Source organism: Thamnophis sirtalis, unplaced genomic scaffold (genome assembly GCF_051295495.1).
Source record: "Thamnophis sirtalis isolate CommonGarterSnake01/CBP01778 unplaced genomic scaffold, rThaSir2_p1.2 scaffold_3, whole genome shotgun sequence".
In the NCBI taxonomy this organism is placed as follows: domain Eukaryota; kingdom Metazoa; phylum Chordata; class Lepidosauria; order Squamata; family Natricidae; genus Thamnophis; species Thamnophis sirtalis.
Window position 1 is genome coordinate 168,150,610 of NW_028261383.1, and position 27,362 is coordinate 168,177,971.

At 47.4% G+C, this 27,362-nt stretch overlaps 2 protein-coding genes across 8 annotated transcripts in view; one reads left to right on the plus strand and one right to left on the minus strand.

Moving 5' to 3' along the window:
* LOC106544480 (semaphorin-3F) overlaps positions 1 to 1,689 on the plus strand; it is a 37,248-nt gene extending 35,559 nt beyond the window's left edge. For all 3 annotated transcript variants that reach the window (XM_087710838.1, XM_087710837.1, XM_087710839.1), the window contains one exon: positions 547 to 1,689. In XM_087710838.1, the coding sequence (XP_087566964.1) occupies positions 547 to 1,029 (483 nt within the window). In that variant the 3' untranslated portion in view covers positions 1,030 to 1,689. The remainder of the gene's footprint in view (positions 1 to 546) is intronic.
* A 1,676-nt stretch (positions 1,690 to 3,365) lies between these two features.
* Positions 3,366 to 27,362, minus strand: part of KDM5C (lysine demethylase 5C) — a 31,796-nt gene continuing 7,799 nt past the window's right edge. For 2 of the 5 annotated variants that reach the window (XM_014060755.2, XM_014060754.2), the window contains exons 6-28: positions 24,910 to 24,978; positions 24,354 to 24,477; positions 24,086 to 24,267; positions 23,542 to 23,700; positions 23,187 to 23,306; positions 22,691 to 22,849; positions 22,384 to 22,565; positions 20,752 to 20,914; positions 20,543 to 20,662; positions 19,898 to 20,092; positions 19,628 to 19,809; positions 17,541 to 17,665; positions 16,994 to 17,141; positions 16,599 to 16,695; positions 16,114 to 16,472; positions 15,846 to 15,984; positions 15,575 to 15,754; positions 15,341 to 15,481; positions 14,486 to 15,022; positions 12,343 to 12,400; positions 11,883 to 12,082; positions 4,330 to 4,533; positions 3,366 to 4,217 (exon numbers count right to left, since the gene is read on the minus strand). In XM_014060755.2, coding sequence (XP_013916230.2) covers positions 4,209 to 4,217; positions 4,330 to 4,533; positions 11,883 to 12,082; positions 12,343 to 12,400; positions 14,486 to 15,022; positions 15,341 to 15,481; positions 15,575 to 15,754; positions 15,846 to 15,984; positions 16,114 to 16,472; positions 16,599 to 16,695; positions 16,994 to 17,141; positions 17,541 to 17,665; positions 19,628 to 19,809; positions 19,898 to 20,092; positions 20,543 to 20,662; positions 20,752 to 20,914; positions 22,384 to 22,565; positions 22,691 to 22,849; positions 23,187 to 23,306; positions 23,542 to 23,700; positions 24,086 to 24,267; positions 24,354 to 24,477; positions 24,910 to 24,978 — 3,852 coding nt within the window. In that variant the 3' untranslated portion in view covers positions 3,366 to 4,208. The remainder of the gene's footprint in view (positions 4,218 to 4,329; positions 4,534 to 11,882; positions 12,083 to 12,342; positions 12,401 to 14,485; positions 15,023 to 15,340; positions 15,482 to 15,574; positions 15,755 to 15,845; positions 15,985 to 16,113; positions 16,473 to 16,598; positions 16,696 to 16,993; positions 17,142 to 17,540; positions 17,666 to 19,627; positions 19,810 to 19,897; positions 20,093 to 20,542; positions 20,663 to 20,751; positions 20,915 to 22,383; positions 22,566 to 22,690; positions 22,850 to 23,186; positions 23,307 to 23,541; positions 23,701 to 24,085; positions 24,268 to 24,353; positions 24,478 to 24,909; positions 24,979 to 27,362) is intronic. The other 3 variants (XM_014060757.2, XM_087710841.1, XM_014060756.2) reach the window with 2 other exon arrangements.

Genomic DNA, 27,362 nt, shown 5'->3' on the forward strand with positions numbered 1-27,362 from the left:
CAAAAATCAGCAAAAAATCGAGCATAACTCGCGTTGTGTGTCACTTCGACAAAAACATAATTTTGCGCAATTTATAGTTTAAACTACTTCCCTGCTGTGGTGCGGTCGTAACCGACAGTCCCAGAAGTAGACTCTCTGTGCCGGCCTGACTGGAGAGAGGCGCGCACTGTTCCCGCGCTCCTCTCCTGCGGGTCCTCCCTCGCCGCGCTGATGACGTGTGGGCGCACAGCACGCACGCCTTACCAGCAGCCCCTGCGCTCAGAAAGGGGCGGTGGCGATACAGTAAGTGAGTGTGGGCGGGGGAGATCACACGTCCCGCCCCCCCCCCCGTTCCTCCAGCACAGATTCTTTCATCCTCGGCGGCCGTGCAGGAGCCGAGGATGAATCGCATGAAATCCTGTGCGTGTCACCCCAAATGGCTACGCGTGTCAGCACTGACACGCGTGTCATAGGTTCTCCATCACTGGACTAGCGAAACGGCTGAGTAAGATGCGAATCGAAAAAGCAAAGTAATTTCAATTATGTCACACACTCTTTCCTTCCCAGTTGCCCCGGGATCGCATATTGCTTCAAACACCTCAAGGTGTGCTTTTAGGACCAGTGATGCCATCCGACAGTGGGCTCTACCAATGCGTGGGCACCGAGAATCGCTTTCGCCACACGCTGCGGCGGCTTCGTCTGCATGTCCTTCCGCGGGCTTTGCTGGAGGGGGCCATCACCTCGGAAGAGACACCTACCCTGGGGATTTGTGAGAGCTACTGGCAACAGTTCAACAGAGCCCAGGATATCCAGCACAGCCAAGGCGGCCACCAGTCCCATACTGGGCCCAGTCTGTGGAGTTCTGAACAGCAGTCCAACTGGTACAGAGCTGCTCAGCAGCACTCATTGAACTGGACCACCAGTAGTCCCCATCACTCGCAAAGCACCAGCACCCGCCGTCGCCCCCACAACCACCGCCCCCACCATCACCACCACCACCACCACCGCTCCAAGGCATGGGCAGCGCATCAAACTCCACCTCGAAGCTGAGCTGGATGGAAGACAGTGGGCAGGGAGGGGCTTTGACCTAATCTTTGGCGCGAGAGAATGACATTCCAGTGGACTCTTTGTAAAGAGCTGAGTGGATCCAGAGATGGGGAAAAAACCTCTTTGCTTCCTCCAGATTGAGGGGACAACACTATTGCTAACAAAAGTGTGGGGTGCGGTGTGTCCAGGCTAATTCCAGGGTTTTTAGGACCAGGGCTTACTGGCTCTTTGCTGAAATGGAAAAGTGGCCAGTGCTAATTGCAAAGGCTTTGGCATTCTTCTTCTTCTTTTTTTTTTTTAACAGTATTCATTCCCAACCTTATGCCATTCTCTCACATCATAGAAGGAAAACTGTGGGGCTTCCTTCAACATTAACGCCATCGTTTTATTAACCCTATGCTGCAGAAGCATGTAGCAGAAAATAAAATACCAGTTTATTTTCTAAACAAAATGGAAAAGGGCCATTGTGGATTTGTGAAAGGAAGAACAGTTCCATGCACAGTGAGCCCAACCTTACAAGTAGTTTTTTAAGACCCAGCCTCGTCAGAATCAAGCCCTGATTGCCACGAACTGAAATGGGGCAATGTTAACAATGGGTTTAGTGGTTTATCCCGAGTACCGCCTATGCCACAGGTATTAAACGGAACCCTTGCTTCAATGGAAGTACTCACACCGTTCCTCTCTTTTGTCCAGCCTATAACTGAATCATACAGAATATCTGGGCTTGGTGACACAGTGGGCACAAATGCCAGTATATGTATATATTAATATATATTATATATATATATACCAACTGCTTTTCAGTCAAAAGAAAGCAGGAAGCGCTTACCCATTACAGATGCTAGTTCAGTATTAATAGCAGTTGCAACTTCTTTGGAGGAAGTATCTTTTGATGGCAGAAAGACATGATCTCTATTACCTCCACCTTCTGATGATTTTAACAGAAATGGTTAAGACCCTTGCAGATTATGAGCTCTTCCAGAACAAGAACCAACAGATTCTGTATCAGATCAAACCAAGTTTCATCTACCGTTGATCCATACTCTGCGCGCCATCAACCCCCAATTGTAATACAAATTTAAATTGCATTTACTCTGCACTGTTGATAGGTCTTACCAGCTTTATTCCCGAAGAAGGCAATATTTTTAAAAAGCCACTGGACATGGGGAGTGAGGGGAGACAGGGGGGGTTATCACTACAGCTCATGGAATGAATCCCAGAGTATGTGATGATGGGAAGCTCTTTCGAAGCTCTTTTCCAGGCTGGTTGGGATTGCATAATCTAAACCCAGGTGTCAACTTGGCTATTCCCTATTTATTTCTGCTATGCCTCATTTCTTAAATTCAACAGAGTATTTTGGTGTCATTACTTGCATTTTTTCCGAGATAAATATTGAGGCATGGGAAGATATACCCTCTCATTCAACGTAAGCTTTGGTATGAGGTTTTTGTGAAAAGCATCTGAAAATTTCAAGTACACAATGATCTCTCGATGATCACTAATTTCACATTTGAGACACAGAATTCTAAGATTTTTCTCTCACAGAATCCATGCTAGTTCCTCTTAGGCTTGCCCAAGGTGTATTCAACTACCTTTAGTATATAATAATGCTTTCTACAAATATACAGAAAATGCCACTTTTTATAAGTCATACATTTTAGCTCAAACTTTTATATTAAAATTAAGAAATCGTGGTTAAATAATATGTAGCCCAGCTGATATTAACAGATTCTCCTTTTAATTATCACGAGCCCTCTGATTACCTCTGCTTAGCATATTTTTAAAGGTGCATTCTCCAAAATGATTCTTAAATTCATCTGAAATGAAAACTGACAGAATTCATGTTCTACTCACTTGCCTTATCATATTTCTACTTTTTTGTCTTCACCTACTGGTCCTACTCCTTCTCTGGATGGTTTTTTGTTTGTTTCTGAAATATTTCAGGAAATTTTATTACTTTTCATTGGTATGAAAGATTTGTTCCTAATAGCTTTTTGTCACTGGCAATATATTATTTTTTGCAAAAATTGCAATTCTCTAATTATGTGTATCTAACAATTGGAGAAACAAAATAGAATTATCTACAACAACTATTAGTAATGTGAAAGGGCGATTTCACACTACACCTCACTGAGAACCATGATACAAAAATTCAGGTTGGAAACAAGGAAACAAGATACTCAGGGCTTCTCATTACTCTATGGTCATGCTCCTACATAGTAGGAAATTAGAAAACAAGCTACAGTACTGACAATATGTTGTGTGAAACTGGGCATGCTCACAACTGCCACCAGCAACTCTAACTGACCAGGTCGTCTTTATCCCAAGATCCAAGTAAATTTGTTAACCTCCAAAGTTTAATAATAATAATAAAAAAATCATAATACAATAAAATAACACACCCCTCCCTACCCCCAACATCCCACCCTTCTCTGCTGGAGAAAATAAAGGAAAACACTAAAAAGAGAAAGACAAAAGGTTTTTTAGTGTCAGAGCCTGAGGCAGTATGGGGCCCATGATTTGGGGGGGTGGGACGATGAGGGTGGAGTAGTGGCTGGAGTGGAACTAAAATATTCCTTGCCTTTTCCACCACCCTAGAGAATAAAGTGGTTACCCCAATTCCTATAAAACCCAACAGGTACCAGGAGGAGGATAGGGGTGTCTAGGGAGAGCTGCCCCTCTGTGCAACAGGAGGTGCTGTCCCTGTGGTATCCAGGGAATGCTGGTACAAAAAGGAGGACGCTCCTCTCAGGAAAGGCCCCGACTCCTTTCACTGCCTGAAGCGAGGAGCTGGGCACTGTCCCAGCACATTCTACCACCCGTGCTGGATCTCTGCAAGGCTTCGGTCCTTACAGCAGCAACGCGGTGGTTCCCCTCAGTTGCTTCTGCCAAAGAGAACACGGGCCCTGCTTGTTGGTGACCCCTGCAATGCCTCCCCTTTCCGCAGTATCGACAATACAAAAGGAGAAAAATAAAATAAAATATTACATCATCTGAAAAATAGTCTGATGCAGGGCCAGTGCCAAGTCCTGGGGGTGGGGGGAGATGGCAGCCGCAACTTCTAGGGCTGGGCGCCTCCCCATGCAGAGTGCTAGTCAAGCCAACTGAGTGACCTGGGGCTGCCAGAGTCCCTTACAGTGCAGTAGAGTCCAGGAAGGAGAAATCCAGGCATCTTCTAGCCGTCACAACTGCTAGGGAAGACAATTATTACATGTTAGGGAACTAGCCAGCCCCTTACAAAAAGCCCTACCTGCCCTGCAAACACCCCTAGACAACTCGGTGGCATCCTTCTTCTTCACTTACTCCAACTCCATTGTGGCTGCAGTCTGTGCCTGCTGCAGGGGGAGCGCCACCTTGGGACAGCGCTGGGTCTGCCGCCCGGATCTTCTTTGGCTCCAATTCCTCCTTAGGCAGGGCTGGGCAATCGCCACGCTCTGTCTTGCGTTTCCGCCGCCGCTCTGAGTCTCGGCCTCGCCCACGGGTGACGCGCCGCTCCCCTTGCTCCAGCTGGAAAAAGACAAGAACGCAGAAACTGAAAACTAGGCCCACTCTTGTAATATGTGTGGTGTGTGTGTGTGTGTGTGGCGTCATGTGGTTGTATTTTATAAACACAATAATGTGGCTAAAAGGTATAATTACATACTCAGGAGTTGTTTTTTTTTGCAGTAATTACATATTTCTGGCCATCATAGTTGCAGTTGTTGAATAAGAGAAGTATATTGAAGAGGCAAACCCCCACCCCCATCACAAAATGCTGAAAAAAGAAAACTTCTATCACCAAAAGAAGCTTGGCCCTTTTCCCATCTTCCAATGTTCCACCCTCATTTACTGAAGGATTTAGTATTCCACTCTATATAAGAACACAACAAAAATCTGTGAACATACATAGGCACAGATCCTAGCTACGGAAAAAAAATGCTTGATGTGGAATAAAGTAGTCCTTGACTTACAACCACAATTGAACCCCCAAATTCTGCTCCTAAGCAAGACAGTTGCTAAGTGAGTTTTGCCCCATTTTATGATCTTTCTTCCACAGTTAAGTGAATGACTCCAGTTAAGTTAGTCACAGGGTTGCTAAGTGAATCTGGCTTCCCTACTTGACTTTGCTTGTCAGAAGGTCGCAAAAGGGAATGACGTGATCCCGGGACATTCCAACAGTCCTAAATACACCTGACTTGCCCGGTGTCTGAATGTTGATCAAGTAAATTTGACTGCGTAATCATGGGGATTGACCGTTGTCTTACCTGAACGGTCCTTCTATGGGTGCTGCGAAGGGAATCCAATCATGGGTTAACTTAGCCTTCTAGCCTTGAGACTGAGTATGCAAATATCAAAGTTACGCCTCCTCTGACTGGACTTCCGCTTCCTCTCCAGTTCTTATTACGAAGTCCACCGAAGAAGCATTATGTCAATCCTCAACAAGCCGCAAGTCATCCGGCACTACGGAGTCAAGTCCAGTCAGTAACTAGTCACAGTCAAATGGAGCCCTGACCAGCCGAAGCCGCGGGCGGGTTTGGATTCCCTTCGCAGCACCCATAGAAGGACCGTTCAGGTAAGACAACGGTCATTCTCCTGTGTGCTGCTCCGGGAATCCAATCATGGGATATATCAAAGCAATGAACTCCCAGGGCGGGAGCTAGGCTGGTCAGGCTCCTCCGCAGACGGAAGGACCCTTTGCAACACTCTCCGCCCAAAGGACGCCTCGGCCGAGGCGAAGACATCAATCTTGTAGTGGCGAATAAAGGGCGAGGGGGATGCCCAAGTGGCCGCCCTGCAAATCTCTTCCACGGACGCTTGCGTCGCCCAGGCCGCTGTGGTGGCCGCACTCCTGGTGGAATGAGGAGTGATTCGCCTTGGAACCGGTCTGGAGTGGGTGTCATATGCCAACGCAATGCAAGCTTTCAACCATCGGCCGATGGTGTGGGAGGACACCTTCTGTCCCATTGAAGATGGCTGGAAGGAGACGAACAGGGCCTCCGATCTTCGGAACGACGCCGTGCGCTTCACATAGCGACGAAGAGCCCTGCGCACATCCAGATGGTGCCACTGTCGTTCCCGCGGATGAGACGGGTGAGGACAAAAGTCCGGCAGGACAAGTTCTTGAGTTCTGTGAAACAATGAATTTATCTTTGGAAGAAAGGTCGGATCCAAACGAAGCACTACCTTGTTCGGGTGGAAGATGCAAAGATCCGCACGAACCGAAAGGGCTGCTAGCTCCGACACCCTCCTGGCCGATGTTATGGCCACCAGGAAAGCCGTCTTGAGTGTCAGCAAGCGGAGGCTGATGGAGTGTAGAGGCTCAAAGGGGGCAGCTGTAAGGGCCCTGAGAACCAAGGTCAAATCCCACGTGGGATAACGATGTACCGTCGGCGGTCGTAAGTTGGAAGCACCCTTAAGGAAGGTTCGAACTCGCAAGTGCTGGGATAAGGAGCGGCCTTGGCCACCCCCGACCACCGTTGACAAGGCTGTGACCTGACGGCGAAGTGTGTTTGGTGCCAACCCCTTGTTGAGGCCGGACTGCAAGAAATCCAGAACCTGGGGCACCGAGGCCTTGATGGGATCGACCCCGGTGCGTCGGCACCAGCGGCAGAAGGCCTGCCAGGTAGCTTCGTAAATACGGGTAGTCGACGGGCGACGGGCCGCCTGAATTGTAGAGATGACTTCGTCTGAATAGTGGAGGGCCGCTAGCATCTCCCGCTCACGTGCCACACGGCTAACTGCAACAGCTGAGGGCCCGGGTGCCGGAGAGCCCCTTGGTGGAGCTGAATCTTGTCGTCCGGGATCCTCCAAGGACGCGAAACGGACAGATGGACGAGGTCTGCGTACCAGGGACGTCTGGGCCACATTGGAGCGACCAGCAGGACTTCCGCCTGTTCTGTCAATATCTTCTGAATGACCGACGGAAGGATCGGGAGAGGAGGAAAGGCATAGAGAAGGCCGGCCGGCCAACGGCTGCGTAGAGCGTCTACCCCCTCCGCCCCCGGAGCCTGGTATCGGGAGTAAAACCGGGGAAGTTGTGCGTTGCGCGGGTGAGCGAACAGATCCACCTCGGGCAGGCCGAAGCGGCGAGAGAGCTCCTGGAAGAGAATGGGGTGGAGCTGCCACTCCCCCTGATCCACAGTCGCTCTGCTCAGCCAGTCCGCCTGAGTGTTGGCTTCGCCCGAGATGTGCTCCGCCCGAATCGATGAGAGTCTGGGCTCCGCCCAATGGAACAACCTTTCCGCTTCCAGCATCAGAGCTCTGGACTGCGTTCCCCCTTGGCGGTTGATGTGAGCCTTGGAGGCCACATTGTCGGTCAGGATTAACACATGGTGATGAGATACAATGTCCCGAAATTCCAGGAGAGCCAGACGGATGGCCCGCAACTCCAGCCAGTTTATGCTGTTCGCCAGCTCCTGATCCGACCATCGACCTTGGGCCACCTTGTCCAGGGCATGGGCCCCCCATCCGAATAAGCTGGCGTCTGTTGTAACTTGAACGCGGTCCGGCTCCTTGAATGGACATCCCCTGAGGAGCCTGGACGACATCCACCAATGCAGGGACCGCCTGGCCTTGCCCGGGAGCTACACCTTGATGTGGGAATGACTGGTATGCGCTCTTTGGAAGGGCAGCAGGAACCACTGGAGAGGACGCGCATGGAACCTGGCCCAGGGCACCACGCTGATGCAGGAGATCATCTTCCCTAGCAGTTTGGAAAGCGACAGCAGCGGTACTCGCCGATGGGATAGCGCATGATGCGCTAGGCGGTATATGCTCTGCCTCCTTTCCGGGGACAGGAAAACCTCGCACGACATCGAGTTGATGGTGGTTCCCAGATGACGGAGGGACGTGGTTGGGCGCAGGTGGCTCTTGGGCAGATTGAGGACAAAGCCATGGTCCCGCAATGCGTCCATCGTGACCTGTAGGTCTCGGAGGGCCTGATCTCGAGAGGACGACAGCACCAATACGTCGTCCAAATAACAATTGATGCGTATTGGAATTGAGCGAAGGGAGGCTGCCAATACTGCCAGAAGCTTGGTGAACGTGCGCGGGGCCGAGGAGAGGCCGAATGGCAAGGCCCGGTATTGATAATGACGGCCGTTGAAGTGAAACCGCAGGAACTTCCGATGTGCCGGATGAATGGGCACATGGAGGTACGCTTCTTTGATGTCTATGGAAGTCATCATGTCGCCTTGGCGGATGGAAGCCAATATGCTCTTTAGAGAGTGCATTTTGAATTTTTGGTATTTGATATACTGATTGAGCTGTTTCAAATCTAGGATTGCCCTCCATCCCCCGGAGTTCTTTGGTACTAGGAACAAGATGGAATAAAACCCTAGGCCTCCCTGCCCTTTGGGAACTTGCTCTATGGCCCTGATGGTGAGAAGATGAGATATCTCGGTGTCCATAAGGCGCCGCTTTGACGGGCACCTGGACACAGGGCACCTGATGAACCTCCTCGGGGGGATGGATAGAAATTCTAGCGTGAGACCCAAACTCACTACTTGAAGGGCCCAGGCGTCTGACGTGAGCTCCGCCCACCGGTGGGCGAAGGCCAAGAGACGTCCTCCTATGGGCCCTACCTCCTGCGAGTCAGCGGTATCTGCGAAAGGATCGGTTGCCCGCTCCTCGGAATGATCGTCTACTCTGCGCCTGACTCTGCTGGCGCCCCCTGTCTCTGGCCCCGGCTCGGTCCTGGCCACGGTCCTGTGCCTGGGAGAACCCCCTGGTATAGTTGGGGACATAGGGGGCAGAGGTAAACCCCGAGTCCCCAGACCGAAAGGGCTGCCGTCTACCATAAGGCTGTGGCCTTCTGGCCACACGGGCACTTGTGGAGGGAAGCACCCTACGTCTGTCCCGAGTCTCAATGAGAATTGGATCCAGCACTGAACCAAACAAGGCCCCGCCCTTAAAGGGCGTGGATGCTAGACGCCACTTGGATTTGATATCAGCTTGCCAGTGGCGGAGCCAGAGCAAACGGCGAGAGGCCACATTGGAAGCCACGGCTCGGGAAGCAAACTTCGCCGCGCTAAGGGTGGCATCAGCAGAAAACTCTAGGGCCGCTATCAGTTTGGTGACATCCTGATGGAGGCGCAGTTCCTCCGGATCCAGCCTTTCCTGTAGCTGTCTCAGCCAAACTAAAGAAGTCCTATTAAAGAAGGAAGCTGCAGTGGCTGATCGCAAGGCCCACGCTGCTGCCTGATGAGTCTTGCGAAGGACCGATTCGGCCTTGCGGTCCTCGGCCTTCAATCCTTCCGAAATTTCAGAAGGAATTAATGCCGGTGAAGCAAGAGCCGCTATGGGAGCATCCACTGTGGGAAACTGCAGGAGGGCCTCCAACTCTGGGGAAGATGTGAAAAGCTTCCTATCACCAGACCCAGGGGCTTTAACCGCGGTCGGCTCATCCCACTGCTTTTGGATTAAATCAAGAAAAAGCTTGGGAGATGGGATAAAATCCTGCAGAGCCACCTGCTCAGCAAAGAGCCGCTCGGTGGCATCCAGGCCCACAGCAGCACTTTCTGCAGAAATTGCCTCCCCCATGTGGGTGGTAGTCTTGGCCTTATATAGCAGGGATTTGAAAAGAGTGTGCCTGAAAAGCCCAGGGGGCGGAGGCAGGTCCACAGGAAGGCCCTCGTCACCAGAGAGTTCCCTATCCTGGATTTCACCTTCTTCCACTAAGGGAGATTGTGCGCTAAACACAGAGTGTAAAGGGGAAGGAGGATCAGTTTGCAGAATGGAAGAATCCCCTTGTACTGCTTGGGGAGCCAGGCCTGAGTAGGCCAGAGTAGGCCTGGAGACCTGGGATCTACGCGCTAATTCCGCATCCACCCCTCTGGAAATAGCCTCTGAGATCATGCTGTAGAATTCAGCAGAAAGGCCCAAATCCTGGCCCTCCAGAGGCCTGAGGCCTGCAGCTGTGGGGGTGAACGTGGCAGAGGGCCCAGCGCGTGGAGGTGAACGAAGAGAAGCCCCACTAGCCTCCGAAATAATTGGGGGAGAACGAGGCCCGAAAGCCCCTACCTCGGGAATAGGGCCCTGGGGAAGTTGAATATCAGGAGACCAACCCTGCTCAACAACCCTCACCGGAGACACAGGCTGCTGAACCAAAACCGGAGGGGAAGAAATGGGAGCCCCAGATGCCTTGGGGGGAACTTTGGCCTTGTCCTTGCGCTTGTGCGACTTATCCCGAACAGTAGATGAGGCTCGAGGCCTACTAGTAGAGGCCCTGGTCGCGGCCCTGCTGGGCCCAGGGCTGGCCCCTCCCTCGCCAGGGGAACGGGGCTCAGAAACTGGCCGGACAGTACCTTGCAATTGATCAGCCATGATATGAGTTTGAAAGAGCTCAATCAGCGAGACAAAGGAATGCAATTGAAAGCACTTCGCCAAGAACGCCACGTGGAAGCAGAGACTAAGAGAAGCGACCTCCTCCCTGAGTCAGCAAACTCGAGTGAGGGAAAAGGGAGGGGCGGAAGCAGTGCGCAGGCTCAAGCGCGCGAACAAAATCTGCCTTCTCATCCCAGGCGTTAGAGCGCATGCGTGAAAAGCGCTTCCAAATAAGGTCCCCGGCTTCAAAGGCGCGAAATTCAAGGGAACCGCAAGGGAAATTCCCAACAGCCGATCCGTGCAATTCTCCGGCAGCCGCTCCAGCGAGGGCACAAAGGAGGGAGGCGGGGAAGGGGGGGAAGCCCCGCTCCGACAAACCAAAGCCTCGGATCTGACCGCGCCCGCGGGCGGGTGCTATCCGGCAGGGATGGCAGCGCTGGGAGACCCAGCTTCCTTGCGCGCTGATGATAAGGGAGGGCAGGCGGAGAAGCCCCACTCCAGCTGCAGCGATCCGATATCCCTTTAAGGGAAATAGCGAGGAAGGAATCTGCTGACAGCAATCTGCCGCTTTACCTCCAATCCAGCAAGAAATCCACAGTGAAAAACCAAGTAATTTCATCCTTAACCTAGAAATATTAGCAATTAATCAAGAGAGCGTTGAAAATAAGTCTCGTAGGCTTGACTGAGTAATAAGGACTGGAGAGGAAGCGGAAGTCCAGTCAGAGGAGGCGTAACTTTGATATTTGCATACTCAGTCTCAAGGCTAGAAGGCTAAGTTAACCCATGATTGGATTCCCGGAGCAGCACACAGGAGAAGCTGTAATGGCTGCAAGTGAAAAAAACAAGCCACTTTTTTCAGTGCTACTGTAACTTTGAACCGTCAGTAAACAAATGGTTGTAAGCCGAGTGCTACCTGTACAGTTAAAAAAAGCAAAGGGAATGCTGCAATTTTGTTTTTCTTTGACATTCAAAAGTTAACAACTGCTGCAATTACTGAAAAGGGGGGGGGGCGCTTTAAAAATTCCAAGTTTTGAAAAATGATCCACTTGAAAGATCCCTAAGGAATGAGTTGTTTCACATTAGCTATTAGCATAGGAACCATCCCTTTTCATCTGGTATATCTCAACAGACTTTCACCAAGTCTTCCATACAGACAATATAAATTTTGGAATCAAAAGATTTCAGCATCACGTAAGTGATATAAAAAAAATATATCTGCATTTAGATTTCTTGGCTTGTACCTCTGTCTCTTATTATAAAGCCATCACACAGGAAGGGGGAAAAATACATTTTCATGTTTGTACTTGACCGCCACTTTGTGGGAAAGCAGCAGACGTATTTTTCCCTTTCCTGTGTGATACCAACTTCCAAAGAATCTTAAAATCTGACTCTGGCTTCTGAGATGCTAACAAAAATGGCAAATTTTGTGGCTAAAAATGCCCTACTAGCCTTTTGATTAGAGGCAGCCATCACCACCTTCACAAAGAAGACCTGGAAACCCACACAAACGAGAACAGCTGGGAGTATTTGACGACCGTCAGAATGACACTCACATCCAGTAGCTGCTGGAATTTGTGGAGCTGGGGAGCGCAGGCAGCCTGTAGCAAGCGCCAAATGCTCTGGCTCTCGTCTAGCGTCACTTCGAGAAGATCCCCTTCCATTAGCAGCTCTTCCAAAGGTACACGGACGGCATCCGCCAGTTCTAGGACAGGGCCTTGCAGCTGGGGCAGGTAAGAACAAAGCATCTCCAAGTCTGCAAGAGAAGTGCAAAAGTACCCCGGGGTAAAGGAACAGCCCAACTTCCTTATTTCTTTTTTTAAAAAATCACAGAACAGGGAATTATCTTCACACAAACAACTGTTACGACAAGTCTCAAACCCAGAGTGATAGGGTGGGGTAGAAGAACAATACCCAAGTTTATATTTCAACTCTCAGTATTTTCAAGAAAGCAAAGAAACCTGGCCAGTTACTTACTTAAAGACTTAATAACATAGGATTCTACTAGGCCAGTACCTGAGGCACAGGAGCTGTTCTTCTCTGGAGTTGTGGCATCTCCGTTCTCTAAGGAAACCTGAGGGAAAAAGCGTGAGGAGAGAGATTTTTGAGCCACAAATGCAATTTCCACATCATGCCTATCAGGACCTACGCTGGCTCTTCAGCTAATGGCAGAGGCACTGGCTCTCGTCAAGATACATGTGGCTTTGTTAATGCAGAATAACAAAAACATTTACTGCATCACACCTAAGGGTATTTAATTAGTGACATCTCCAAGACAGATTGGCTGAGCTGCTGTGACAAAAATAAATATTCGGCTCCTTCAAAAGTGGAACAATGGAACAGTCAAGCTTCTCGGAGGAGGAATGAACATAAAACTCTGAAAAAGTCACAAGACTTTGTAGAACCTTGGGAAATGAATTAAGGGTTCAAAAGTCTGAAAATCTACAGAAACATTTGGGGATTAAGAAATTACGATAAAAGGGAGCCCTGGTAGGTCAGGCTTAAGGTGTCAGGCTATCTAGAGAATTTCAGGTTCTAGATCCAGAAATTCCTTGATGACTATGCCAGGCACATTCTTAGTGTTATCTACCTGACAAGATTGTTGTGACGGAGAGCAAATAAAAAGATTATTATACAGATCTTGTGCATGCACGGAAAAGATGAGCTATAAAACTAACAAAGTAATCGATCAGAGAGGCGGCAGGAAAAATGTCCTAGTGTTTTAAGAATATGAATTGTAGACTAAGGAGGAAGAATCAAGAAAGAGCGTTTAAAAGAAAGCAGAATCAAGTAAACAGCGCTCTGAGAAACTAGCAGGCAAGGAGCTTATTTTTTTTAAAAAAAGGACAGAGGTCAAGATGCCTACAAGCCCCAGATAGAGAAGACTTAAGTTTGAGAAGCAGGAAGTGCTGGATTTTGAGAGATTTTGCCAATAGCAATTTCTATTATGAATGGAATAATGTGGCCAGCACAGTGGGGGCAGAATGATTGTGTGTCTGTGGGAGCCTGTATATGTTGATTGGCTTTATGACCTCATCTAACTTGTTGAGATGGGCGGTTAGAGGTAGTCTTCAAATTACAACTACAATTGAGCAAGACCATTGAGTTTTGCCTCTTTTTATGACCTTTCTTGCCACATGTTAAGTGAATCACTGCAGCTGTTAAGTTAGTAACATGGTTGTTAAGTGAATCTGGGTCCCACGCTGACTTTGCTTGTCAGAGGTTTGCAACGGGATCACGTGACCCTGGGACACTGCAACCGTCACACGTATGAGTCAGTTGCCAAGTGTCTGAATTTTGATCACATGATCGTGGGGGATGCTGCAATGATTGTGAAGTGGGAAAAACTTAAAACTAAGGCACTTGTTTCAGTGCTGTTGTAACTTCGAACGGTCCCTAAAGGAACTGTTGTAAATCGAGGACAGTGGTGGGATTCATCCGGTTCGCACCTATTCGGGAGAACCGGTTGGTAACTTTCTAAGCCGTTCGGAGAACCGGTTGTTGGAAGAAATCTCCTTTTATTTTTCCCCATTTTGCAGGGCTAATCCTGCAAGGAAGGCAGGAAGGAAACATTCTAGTGTTGTTTCTAGCCTCATCTTTGTTGACCTGCTTACAGAAACTGCCTCTCCGGTTAACCCTTATTACATTGTAACAGCTAAGGCGAAGCGCCCATCGACCTGAGTGACGTTGGGTTGGCCACACCCACTTGGTCACATGACCACCGAGCCACGCCTTCCCAGCTGGTCATTAGGGCAGAGAACTGGTTGTTAAATTATTTGAATCCCACCACTGTTCGAGGACTACCTGTATAGAAATCAAATAAATAACTCAACCAATTATTTGACTTTACAGATACTCAAATGTTTTATATTACAAGCCCAACGCAGGAGTGGTGAGAGAAAGTCTCCTCCTTACCTGGTTTCCCCTACAATAAATGCTTTTGTAAAAGAAAGGAGTAGTTGCTTCAAATCTCTCAGATTCTTTCATTATTATTTCAAAAGACCCAAACACAGCAGACAGACTAACTGATGTGAAAGGTTCACATTGCAAGGCCCGGCCTCAAATTCTGTCCTCCGTGTGCGGCAAGCCTGGTGTCTGCCTTCCCTTCCCCTCGGGGAGGACTAGCCAAGCCAGAAGAAAGCTCATCTCCTCCACTCACCTTCGTCTGTTCGTTGCAGCTGCTCTCTTTGAGTGCACCTGCGTCCTTGGCCGAGTCCCCAAGCAGCCGCTGCCGCAGCTCAGCTAAACGTCCCAAGGCAGCAACTACGTCAGAGGAGCCTAGGAGCTGGCGAGCGCGGTCCTGCCACATAATGGCACGCTCAGTCAAGCATTGGAGGGCTTCTCCCTCGGGCAGCCGGACAGGAAGTTTCTGCAGAGCCACCAGCAAAGCCAGGATGGTCTCCAGGCGGGGCCGGCGGGATCTCTGGCATAGAGGACACAGGAATTTTGCATCCCACTCCCACCATGCCGGAGAAGGCCGGGGATTGCCCAGGCGAGGCCAAGCTGCACAGGTGGTGTGGAACCAGTCCTGACATAGTTCACACTGCAACATAGCAGGGCTGGGAGGCTGGGAACACACACAGTACTGGATCCCAGGAGGACTATGCATGGACGGCACAGGCTTTTGGGTGTTTGACTGGCGTAGGCGGAGAATCCCTGCTTTCTCCTTCTGTTCACCTTCTTTGAAGACCAAGATCTGCCGGCATAAGATGAACGATTGTGATTCTCTGGGCCCTTTTAAACCAACAAAGCATACCCTAATTTTTCTCTGCTTTGTTTTGTATTTTTTAGTTTTGCCTCAATCCTTTAAGACCTTACCAAGAGTTCTTGCAAATTTTTTAGCTGAATTCTGCCCTCACCAGTACCTACAGCTTGACCGTTTTAGCAGGTTAAAAGCATTTCGTCTTGAGATAACCAATCTGGGTAAGCTAGAATAGCACAACCAACAATTTTAAAAAAAGTCCTGCGCTGTATTAGTCACAGCAACACCCCGTTTCCTAAGGCAGCTACTCACAACAGAGCCAGGGTCCCTGAGGTCCTCTGCTGAGAGGCCCAGTCTCTCCGTGTCAGAATTGTAGAGGCCTGGCTCCTTCTCCCGCTGCCATTTAGTGCGTTTGACGTTATCGGAGTCAGCATCGGCACACGGGCACAGCACCTGACGGAAAGACATTGAAGAATGAAGCTTTCCGGCCTCTGAGGTGAGGCTTTAAATCCCCATCGCTAGCGGTTCAAAAAAGCACCCCCTAACCTCAAGCAACGTGTAACAGGAGTTCTTTTTGAGAAAGGTCTTGGAGGCCTTTTCCCGCCAGGAATGTGCAGTCGCTACTTGTACTTCCAAGTGATGCAATTCCTCCAAGTGCACTGGCAAATCTCTACCCACAGCCACAAGGCCCTCCAGGTCATCCAGGCAGGGATAATGGTCTCCATTCTGTGAAGAGGACACAGCATAGACTAGAGTACTCTAGAGTTGAAGCAGCAAGCTCAGGTTCCACTGCCCCCAGCCCAGGGCTACAGCCCACCTGGATCTCCTCCACATCAGCAATCCAAGCCTGCGCTTTGGACAGAGCCTCCTTGAGCGACAGGATATTGGGTAAGTGCACTGGGATGTTCTCTGCCTCCTTGATGATGGCCTCCAGCGTAGCTGGCGAATGCTTCTGCCTGCAAGAAATCAGGGATGGGCAGGATTGTCAAATAAATTATCACAGGGCATCTCTACGAAGCGATGCCTGGCTAAACCGTTGTGAACCCTCTTCTAGGAGCCACAGACTCCCCACGACTGAAGCTTACCTGGCCTCTAGGCACATTTGCGCTTTTTCCTCCCAACGCTCAGCAATAGTGAGTAACTCCTGCAACTCGGCCATCGCCTTATCCACAGCAGGACTCGGGGAAACTCCACCGCCAGAGGTGATGAGTGCTCTCATGACAGAGAGAGTAACCTTATCCTGGGGTGAACGCAGAGTCTGCTTGACCTCCTCCAGCCAGACTGCCTGCTGCACCTGCCTCTCCAGCAGCTCCATCTCTGGCACCTCCACCCCTAATCGCGTTCCTTGTGCCAGTAGTTTGTGCAACTCTGGGGAATTGCCTGAAAGGTCTTGTAGGGCCTCTTGAACTTCCACCTGGAAGGCTTCCACCTTCTCCAAGACGTCCTGGAAAATGACACACGGCAATCACAGCCAACCCACGGGTGCAACCAGGGTGCCACCCAGACACAGTCCTAATTCTTCCCTTTATTGTGATCATCAGTAATCATACCATAACTCTCTGTTGCTCACCTGGACCTCCTTTATCTGGTGCATGACACAGGGCAAGTTTGTCATTTGCTCTAGGAAGGCACGTAATTCCTCTACTGTCATATGGACTGATGACTCTCTGTAAGTTAAGGAGGAAAAAAGTGGGACACGTTTCATTATAATTCCAGAAAATAAATCTCAAAAAACAGCTGGACATGAAAATACCAAACAGATAAAGAGAACACCCATTACATGTGAGAAAAGACTTACTGAAAAGTATAATTATCTACCAGAAAACAAAAGCAAGAAAGGTAGTCTTTAAAAAAAAAAAAAGGGGGGGGAGGCTTCACGGGATGATTTAAACAGAGTGAAAAGATTCTACATGGCATCTTGTCTTATCGATACAATTCTACTTAAAACCGACTCTCTGCACTCACTCTGTTTCTTGAATACTTATCAGACCCAGGGCCTCCGAGACACACTTCTCCGCTTCACTCAGACAGGTTTTGAGCCGATGAAGTAGTTCATTCTCAGGGAAGTTCCTCTCACGTGCCTCCGATTCCAGGGCACGCAACTCCTCCAAGGCTGTAAAAGGCACAGAACATTGTGGCCTCCAGACCCATCGGATTGGTCCAGCTGTACTAGCTACTCTCAACTTCCCCGGAAGAAGCGAGGCTCTCTTGAGTTTTATCAATGACAGTCATCTGGCCCTGAGTGGCGTCATTATTCCTCCCATTCCAGACTCAGTAGTTCCCTTCCATCCAGAAGCCCCTTTCTAGGACTCAGTGCTGCCGTCTCCACTCCCATTTTCCCAAACCTATAATCCAATTAAGGATTCAGGTTCTCCAGACAACATGCCTGAATAAATGTGATAGCGATGACCTAGGGCCTCAAGGGGATAGGTACATTTCTTCCACTAAGACCTCAGGGATTGACTTCTTAAAAGGCCCCAGAATCAAGGAGCGGAAGGGTGGGTCCACCTACTTCTCTTGCGTCCATCTTCCACTTCCAAAGCAATGCGAACTTTGTTGGCCCATGTGTCAAAGCATTCAGCTCGGACCTTCAATTTATGTAACATGGCTGGGAGTTCATCCAGAGTATACCGATACCTGAATGAGAAAGGACATTCAGAGCAGAAAAACGGTAAATATATTTCAGTCGGTCCCACAAGCAATGCCTTTTCACAACATTCACTAGGGTTCATATTGTATTACACTACACAGATATACAACAGTTCATTTAGTGACCATTCAAAGTTACGACACCAAAAAAATGGGACATGACTATTTTTCACATCTATGACCACTGTAGCATCCCAAAGGTCATGTGATAAAAATTCAGACACTTGGCAATCGATTCATATTTGCAGTGTCCTGGGATCATATGATCCCCTTTTGCAATCTTCTGACTACCAGTCAATGGAGAAGCCCGATTCACTTGACCACTTAACTTAAGAAGTGCAGTGATTCACTTAACAACTATGGCAAGAAGCATCGTAAAATAGGGCAAAGCTCACAACAACTGCCTCACTTAGCAATAGAAATGTTGGGCTCACTTGGGGTTGCATGTCACCTGTAATTGGTTTCTCAAGTAAAGATAGATGAAAGAACCATTAGGACAGTCCTTCCCAAATTATTCTGGACCAACTTGATTAAGGAGGATGGTTCTCTTTAACTAGCCCCATTATGAATAAAGGAGGCTCCTGTAGGCTCAGGGTCTCAGAGTCTAGCCATGGTCTTGATGGCTGAAAAGGAACTAGAATTCTATTGAGGATGGGAGACACAATATACGAGGAAGATCATGCTTATAGGTTAAAAATCATCACTATGCTAATAATGCTCATTTACAGCTCCCTTCTAGGCTGATGCCACTGAGTTTCTTTCTCAGTGGATGAAGGTGGAGGTGGAGGTCCGAAGTGGGAAAAGAGTTTTCAATTTAACCAAGCAAAATGCTGCTGGTGTTGAGTTTCAGAATCCTTTGGGATTCTTTACCTCTTGTCCTGGATAGGGTTACACTCACTCAAAAAAGAACTACTACTGCACAATGTATTGGCCTCTTGGATCCCCAACTCAGCTGAGGTGGCAGACATGGCTGGAGGATTTTTGCATAAATCCTCTTGCACCTCAATTGCCCCCCTTTCTGGAATGAGAGGCTGGCTCATGGTCAATTCATGCCCTGGGCTATTCATATTTGGGTTACTCCACCGCATTCTACATGAGGCTGTCTCTGCAAATCACCTGGAATCTGCAAATGGTCAAAAGTGCAGCTGTGTAAATAGGTATGGCACCACACCTTAGTTCAGTGGTCCCCAACCACCCCAGTCCATGGACTGGCACCGGGCTACGGCATGCCAGAAACTGGGTCGTGCAAACAAACAAAGTCCCATCCGTGGGATGCAGGCAGCACATGGAATCATAGCTCCTCCCGTCCGTGGAAAAGCCTCTCTCCATGGAACCGTCCCTGGTGCCCAAAAGGTTAGGGGCCGCTGCCTTTGTACTTGCATAGGTTTGCAAGGTGCACTGTCTTGCTATCATAAACTCAGCATAATTCAGGGTACTGGTTCTCTCCGATGAAGCCTTCATTGCATAGGTAAAGGTAAAGGTTCCCCCTGCCCATGCGTGCTAGTCATTTCCGGCTTCATTGCACAGGACAGGGTTATTTGTGGAATCCAGTTATCTCTGCTTGGCCACTAGATCCAGCAGGTTCAGATCCCTTCTATGAAGCAGTATCTCCTGATAGAACCCAGCAGGTAGGTGTTCTCTGTTGCAGTGCCTGTCCTGTAAAATGTTCCCCCCATGGTTCAGATGAACTCCATCCAGAATCCAGAACTCCATCTCTAGCCTCTCTAGAGATCCTACATGAGATATGTGCTGGTGGATCTCAGTTAATTCCATTGTTGTACTCCTTTCCGTTCTATACTTATTGTATTGTATTTTCTAGTTCCTTTTTTACGCTCCTACAAACTGTAAGTCACCATTTTGTGAAAGGCAGTCATATAAACCTAACCCAATAAGTGGCTATATTTTAATTTAACGTGACTCAGTCGGGAAATAGCCCACGTTTCTACTCACCTGAGGTACTGCCTGCTACTCGGGCACTTGCAGAGGTCATTGATGTGATAAAGGCAGACAAGACAATTGGGACAATCATTGCAAGCCAGCGCTGACAGAAAACAGGTTGTCTTGCATTTGTCACACTGGCGCTCATCATCTGGAAGCAGCTCGAACGCCTCTCGCTCGGCTTCAGTGATTCCCTGGGACAGCAGAGAAAATCGATGAGAGGCTTGATCATTCCCAACTAATCCTGGCTTCGGACAACGTTCACTTGCCATCTCAACCCACCTTGTCAAGGAGAGCCTTTCGCAATTTACGCTCCTCCTGGACCAAGATAAACATCTCCTTGTGTACAGCAGCAGCCAAGTTCAAGTCCAACTTTTCAGGGCAAGCAGCCATTTTGCAGATAAGCTCCTCATGGGAGAAGACACAGTAGCGGCGAAGGCGCCGATAGTGCTCAATGCACTGGCGACCAGCTGGCAACTGAACATGAGGCAGAGGGGGGGAAAAGAAATCTTTTAGAGCCGAGGTGGCACACACAATGGTTAAATGCAGCACTGCAGGCTACTTCAGCTGACTGCAGTTCTGCAGTTCGGCTGTTCAAATCTCACCGGCTCAAGGTTGACTCAGCCTTCCATCCTTCCGAGGTGGGTAAAATGAGGACCCGGATTGTTGGGGGCAATATGCTGACTCTGTAAACCGCTTAGAGAGGGCTGAAAGCCCTATGAAGCGGTATATAAGTCTAACTGCTATTGCTATTGCTAAATCTAGAGGTATATGAAGAATTTTGGTCCCATGCACAACTTTTATAGCTGAGAACTATGAACTGCAAACCCGATTCTCCGTCCCCGACTCCTCTGCTGTGCTACCACTGTGGCCTTTTAAAGAATTATGCAAGCAAACAGGAGAAATTCCTGCTGGTTATAAACTTACCCAGTCAGCAGTGCAAAAGTTAACTGCTTCGGCAAAGTTGTAGCCCTGATTGAAGCCACTGTGATAAGCTCTAGGGAAGGTAATTACAAACTCTCCAGCACACTGATTGGTCCGGACGACCTACCGATGCAAGAGAAGAGCAAGCATGAGAGCAGGGACTATAACCTAGAGAAGAAAAAGGTACACCCAAGCGGGTAAAGATGACTCACCGGGACGCCATGAGCCATAAGTGTATTAGGGTTCATGAGTGTCACCAACTGGTGCAACAGGTCTGGCTGGCTCTCAAAAAGCTCTGGGGTCAGTTTCTTCATAACGTCTTCCAGATGTTCAGCTGCAAAGGATGGGACCCCATACCAAGTCTTAGGTTCACCCCTAGAAGAATAAGCTCGTCAGAGAATACTGTCCAACAAAGGGAGAGAAAACTGAAACACTGTCCGAGGAAGATAATGGGATGATTCTTTCTTAACACTTTTTTTTTTAAATGGAGAGTTCAATTACAATCCCATTAAATCAAAAGGGAGCAATTTTTTTGCAATTCAGAGCCATACTTAAAAGGTCTGGAGGGCTTGCCACCAAATGACAGGAATGCAATAAGGGTCATTAAGAAATGTAGATGCGATGCTGAAGAGCCAAATACTTTAAAAGGCCCAGTCATGTAAAGCTATACAAAATGTCTTTAAATACAATCTTCCCTTCACTAGTCTTCCATTTCAATTCTTTTCTTGTACAAATGAAAAATAATTGCAGTTTTGAAGTGTTAACTATTTTAATAAGAACCGCTATGCTATTTTCCTTTGTGGAAACCATTATCACAACAGGTAGTCCTCCACATACAACCACAATTGAGCCCAAAGTTTCTGTTGTTAAGCAAGACAGTTGTCAAATGAGCTTTGCCCCATTTTATGACTTTTCTTTCTGTTAACAGTTTAAGTAAATCACTAGAGTTATTGAGTTAGTAGCATGACTGTTAAGTGAATCTGGCTTCCCCATTGACTTTGCTTGTCAGATGGTCGCAAAAGGGGATCACATGATCCCGGGGACCCTGCAACAGTCATAAATATGAGAATTTGAATTTTTATCATGTGACCATGGAGATGCTGCAATGGTCGCTAGGTATGAAAATCTATCATGTCACTTTTTCCTGTCATAACTTTGGTCGCTAAACGAACAGTTATTTGTGGTCCAAAATGCAGCCGCGCGAGCGATCGTGGGTGCACCTCGTTTCACCCACGTAACACCTATCCTCCGCGAGCTGCACTGGCTGCCTGTTGATCTCCGGGTGCGCTTCAAGGTGCTAGTTGTCACCTACAAAGCCCTTCATGGTATTGGATCTGGGTACTTGAGAGACCGCCTACTGCCAATTACCTCCACTAGGCCAATAAGATCCCATAGATTAGGCCTCCTCCGAATTCCATCAGCCAGCCAATGTCGACTGGCAACTACTCGGAGGAGAGCCTTCTCGGTGGCTGCTCCGACCCTCTGGAACGAACTCCCCGTGGAGATTCGTACCCTCACCACCCTCCAGACCTTCCGCGTAGCCCTTAAATCCTGACTGTCCCGACAGGCCTGGGGCTAAAGACTCCCAGCCCCACTCGAATAGTATGACTGTTGTGCTTTTTTAATAATGTATTGTCTTCATGTTTGTAACTTGTTTGTCCTTCCCTCCCCCTGAATTGTGAGCCGCCCTGAGTCCCCTCAGGGAAAAGGGTGGCATACAAATAAAGTAAATGAATAAATGAATGAATGAATGAATGAAGTTATAAGCCGAGGACTACCGGTACTTCACTATCAAAAAGCTGCTCTAGATGGCAGATTTGTTTCCCTCCCTCCTGAAGCCTCACCAGTGGAGGTAGTTAATAGAGTAACTCCAGTGATCCTCAATGTGCCAGCAGAAAGCAGAGAACACCATGCCCACGTAGAGCCAGGGAACCTTCATGCCTGAAATGTCAGCATTGATGTGGCATAACACCGACTGCTTCAGCACTGGCATCACATTGAGGTTCCAGCCGCTGGCTGCATACTCCTGCAAGGCAAGGCAAAGGGTAAGAAAGAAAGTGGGGCTGACCACAATCGGTCAGCCTTGAGGGGCAGAACAAGAAGGTCCAAACATGGGGAAAGGGAGACCTCTGCCTTACGAAGGGGACATACTTCTTCCTCTGGAGAGAGCTGCCTTTTGCCATCATTGATGGGGAAACCACTTCCAAATTCTTTGGAATGAATGTCAGCCCCATATTCCACCGTCACATCTTCTTCAATGCTATTCACCAAGCGCCAGAACTCCTTTTCTACAAGCTCTGTTGGCACCATCTGGGGAAGGAAGTAGGAGAGGCTTGTCAGGACTAGGGACTCTACATCTTCAGTTACAGGATACTAGAAACGTGTATGATGAAATTGCCAAGAATGGGATGAACGGTGGAGGTTAAGAGCAAAAAAAGATCCAGATTCCAGTCCACACTTAACCAGAACCGATTTATCACTTTCGGTCAGCCCACCCACCTCACACGGCTACTGCTGATAAAATGAAGAGATTGTTGTGTGTAAATACCTTGGGAGTCTCTGGAGGAAAGGTGGGTCATTAACACGGTAAATAAAACCATGGTTGCTACTATTTATCTGTGCTCACAGTGAAAGAAGCAGAACTCACATGGACTGGCATGTTGAAGTAGTCGGCCTTGAAAGAATCTGCCATCTCGCCAAAGCTCTGTAGCGTGTACTCCCGAGTGGCCTGCTCAAAGCCAAAAGCCTCTGGGGGACGCTTACATTCCTGGGAAAGGAAAAAAACAGGGGAAATGTGACAGAGGATTCACAAGTAAGGAAATATTTTTGCCCACCCATACTATAATAAATGGATCCCGTGTCATGCTTTTGAATAATTGTGTGATCAACAGGTCAAATCTCATTCCCGGATCTCTCTATAGCTGATCAAGTTCAAACCCAGATGATCTGGGGAGGCAAGAATGTTCCTCTGGGCTTGTCAAGGGCAAATAAAGCTTCCTTACCGCCATGACACATTTGGGACATCTCCAGACCCCTTTAGGAATCTCAGGTAAAGGAGGCAAGAGGCAAAAGATGTGATAGTTGTCATCACAGCCGTCACATAACAACAGCTTATCATCCTCATCTCCCCGTGTACATATCCGACAAACGTAAGATTCAATCTAAAAGAGGAGCAAGTATAAGAAATGCTGTTTTACACACAAAAGCAAATACAGATTGTTTTGGTCAATATTTTTGAGAGATGCCTTCAAGGATTGACTCCGAATGACTGTCCACAGAGGTTTTAAATATACCCAATGATTTCTTTTTTTCAGGCAACGACTATTTCAAAGGAGGACAAGCAGCAAAAATTCAGCAGAACTATTATTTCCTTTCATGCATTTTTTAAGGAGGCAGAAGGCTATGAATGTTATCACAGAGCTCACAATTACCAGCTAATAATTTTCACTGGCCAGTCTATATTACTGATAATGATGGGGGGGAACGGGGACAATTTTTTCCAAAAACAGAGAGACAGACCAGAACTTAATTGAAGTGACAACTTACAAACTGAGTGTTGTGATTGCGACGGAGGCGCATGGTCATCTTGGTGCAAGGTTCTGGACTGTGCCTCAACTCTTCTTTCATATTTGCATAGCCTCGGGGTGCAGTGGGTTCCAGCTTCACCTCTGAAACAGGAGCTTCCTCTTTTACTATCACTGTTGGGGGGCACTCAGGCATCTCCTTGTCTATATTAAGAAGACATACGCTTAGAACCGAGAGAGCAAACGTCTCCTTTGGCTCCCTAATTGTGGGGCTAGCCCTCCATTCCCACCTTTCTTGCGCATGTTCTTGTCCTTGGCTACAAGCCCCAGTCCCAGCATTTTAGGACCAGCGCCATAAATCTGCAGCTTCTTCAATTCTGGGTTCTTCTCAATGTCCTCCTCTGTTGGCTCTGGCTGCAAGAAAGACACAGTTAGGACAGGATGACAACATGAAGCCATGAATTTTAAAATCGTGCTCCAAAGATTCTCAGAAAGCAGCAGCAGTAGCAGCAGCAGCAGAGGGAGGAAAAAGAACAAAGAATAAATTGAATCCCGGGAAAAGGAGAACTGATTTCAGAAAGACAATTAATGACTGACGCTGCTGAGGTCATGATTGAACACCTATGACAGAAATGACATCTTGTTTTAGAGCAAGCCTCTGGCTGGGTACCCCAAATAATGTGAGACTGTCCTAGAATGCACTGCACACTGAAATAAAACAGTGCACATTGAGACATTTAAGCCACATTTCCTGCTGGAGGGAGTCTGAGGACTTCTAGCCACGAAGCAGGACGAATAAATGCAGTGAAAGAGAGGCAGCAAAGATGGACAGAACAGGAACAGTACCCATGCTTGATGTGCTTGCTCGGGTAACAGAGCTGGGGAGCTCGCAGGTTCAGGGTATGAGTCGGATTCCTGCAAGAGGGCGACAAAATGCGTGGGGTGTGGGGATCAACAAGGCTCCAGGAATAGTAGAAAGGGCATCAAGAGAAATAAAAGGGGAAATCATTATTGGATCATAGTGAAGAAGCCAGATACCATTTCCCTTTAAGTGCCTAGAGTTGCTAAGGATCGAGTGGCATATAAATGTCATGAATTATTGTTATTGTTATTATTGTTATTATTGTTAGTTATTATTGTTATCACAACAACAGAATTGTGTCACAGCGGCCAGTTGTTTCGCCGGATTTAGCATTGATTACTAGTCAGGCCCCACCCAGGGGCCTAGGATTATTATTATTATTATGTTAATCTTTGGTGAGATTCACAGCCTTTGGGGCTGGTTGGTAGCTCAACAGCTCGAGTCCTAACCAAGGACCTAGGAACTGTTAAGGTAACGTTGGAGGATATAAGCTGTTCCAAGTAGGATGGTTTTTTGTAGAATCAGAATGTTCAAGTCTGATAAATTTAAAATTTCCAAATAGTGAGGTAGCCCTTTAGGAATTGCTCCAAGGGCTCCAATTACAATTGGGACAACACACGATTTCTTTTTCCACAGTTGCTCAACTTCAATTTGCAAGTCCCGGTACTTGTAATTTTTTCTTGCTGTTTATCTTCAATTCATGCATCTCCAGGTATTGCAATGTCAATGAACCATACTTTTTTCTTTTCAACTATTGTTATGTCAGGTGTGTTGTGGGCCAAGTGCCTGTCAGTCTGGATTCTGAAGTCCCACAAGATCTTGACTTTCTCATTCTCTAAAACCTTCTCAACCTGAGGGTCCCAGTGGTTTTTGCTGTACTCAAATCCAAACTTTTGGCACAATTTCCAGTGAATGATCTTAGCAATGCGGTCATGGTGTTGTAGGTAGTCAGTTTGTGAAATTTTGCTGCACCCACTGATCAAGTGGTCGACTGTCTCGTCTTTCTCATTATAGAGGCAACATTTGCTGTTGGTGGTAACATGTTGAATTTTTGCCTTCATGCAGTTTGTGGCTAAGGCTTGTTCTTGAGGTGCCCAAAATAAAGCCTTCTGTTTCTTTTCTCAGTGCTCCTAATCATAACCAGTTCCAAGTTAGCTTTTGGTCAGCTTTGCCTTCAATACTTTTCAAGTATTGGCTATGCATAGCTTTGTTTTTCCAATTTTCAGCTCGCATCTCAATTACTTCTTTCTTATATTCAGCTTTTGACTTAGTTGTCTTTAAAAGGCCTCCTTTATTTACTTCCTTAATCATTGGTTCTTCACTTTTCTGGATGTAATCATTCAAGCTGTGTTTTTCTTCCTCCACAGTCTGTTTTACTTGTAGGAGTCCTCGACCACCCTCTGCTCTTGGTAGATATAATCGGTCAACATCACTTTTAGGGTGCAAAGCATGATTCACTGTCATAAGCTTCCTTGTTTTTCTGTCCAACTCCATCTGGGTCTAGTCAGTTATTCCTGCAGAGTATTGAATCACAGGTATAGCCCAGGTATTTATGGCTTTTATGATGTTTCCTCCATTCAATTTGGACTTTAATATCTTGCGAATTCGTCGAATGTACTTGGCTGAAGTTAATTCCTTGACTTTATTATGCATTAAGTGAGAGGCCTCTAAAATCCCCAAGTACTTGTAGCCTTCTTCTGGTTTTACTGCCTTTATCATTTCTTTATTCTCAAGTTCTATTCCATCATCTTCTATAACCTTGCCTGCTTTGGTTGCCATTGTTGCACATTTGTCAATTCCAAACTGCATACCAATGTCTTGGTTAAATTCTTTTGAGCTTTCAATTAATAAATTCAGTTCAGCTTTTGTTTTACCAAACAGCTTCAAATCATCCATGTACACCAAGTGCGAATTTTTCAATCCTTTCTTTGCAAGTTCGTATCCTCAGTTCATCTTCTTCAAAATGATTGTCAGTGATAGCATTGAGAGTATTATTATTATTATTATTATTATTATTATTATTATTATTATTATTAAAAGTACAAGGATTATGGTGTTTTGCAACAAGAGAGCTAACATGGAAACATTACAATAACTACAGAATGCATGGGGTTTAAGAAATATTCAACATTTTAAAGACAAGGAGAGAAAGCACAATGACTTTTATTTCCTATTTTAGAAAGGAAAAACAGAAGCATGAGGAAATTCAGGAACAAAGAAAAACTTTAAAAATAACTGCATATTGTCTTTGCTCCCTTTAACATAAATTAATCAGATACTTAATATAGAATTTGGTCAGCTTTTCAGTAAAAACCTTTGTAGAAAACATTGGGATTCCAATTCACTTTCATGACTTGGGGTATGGAATGACAGAATCAGGGGCTATAGGTAAGTTTCAGATTTTATAGTGAGGATGTACATATGAGATACATACTTG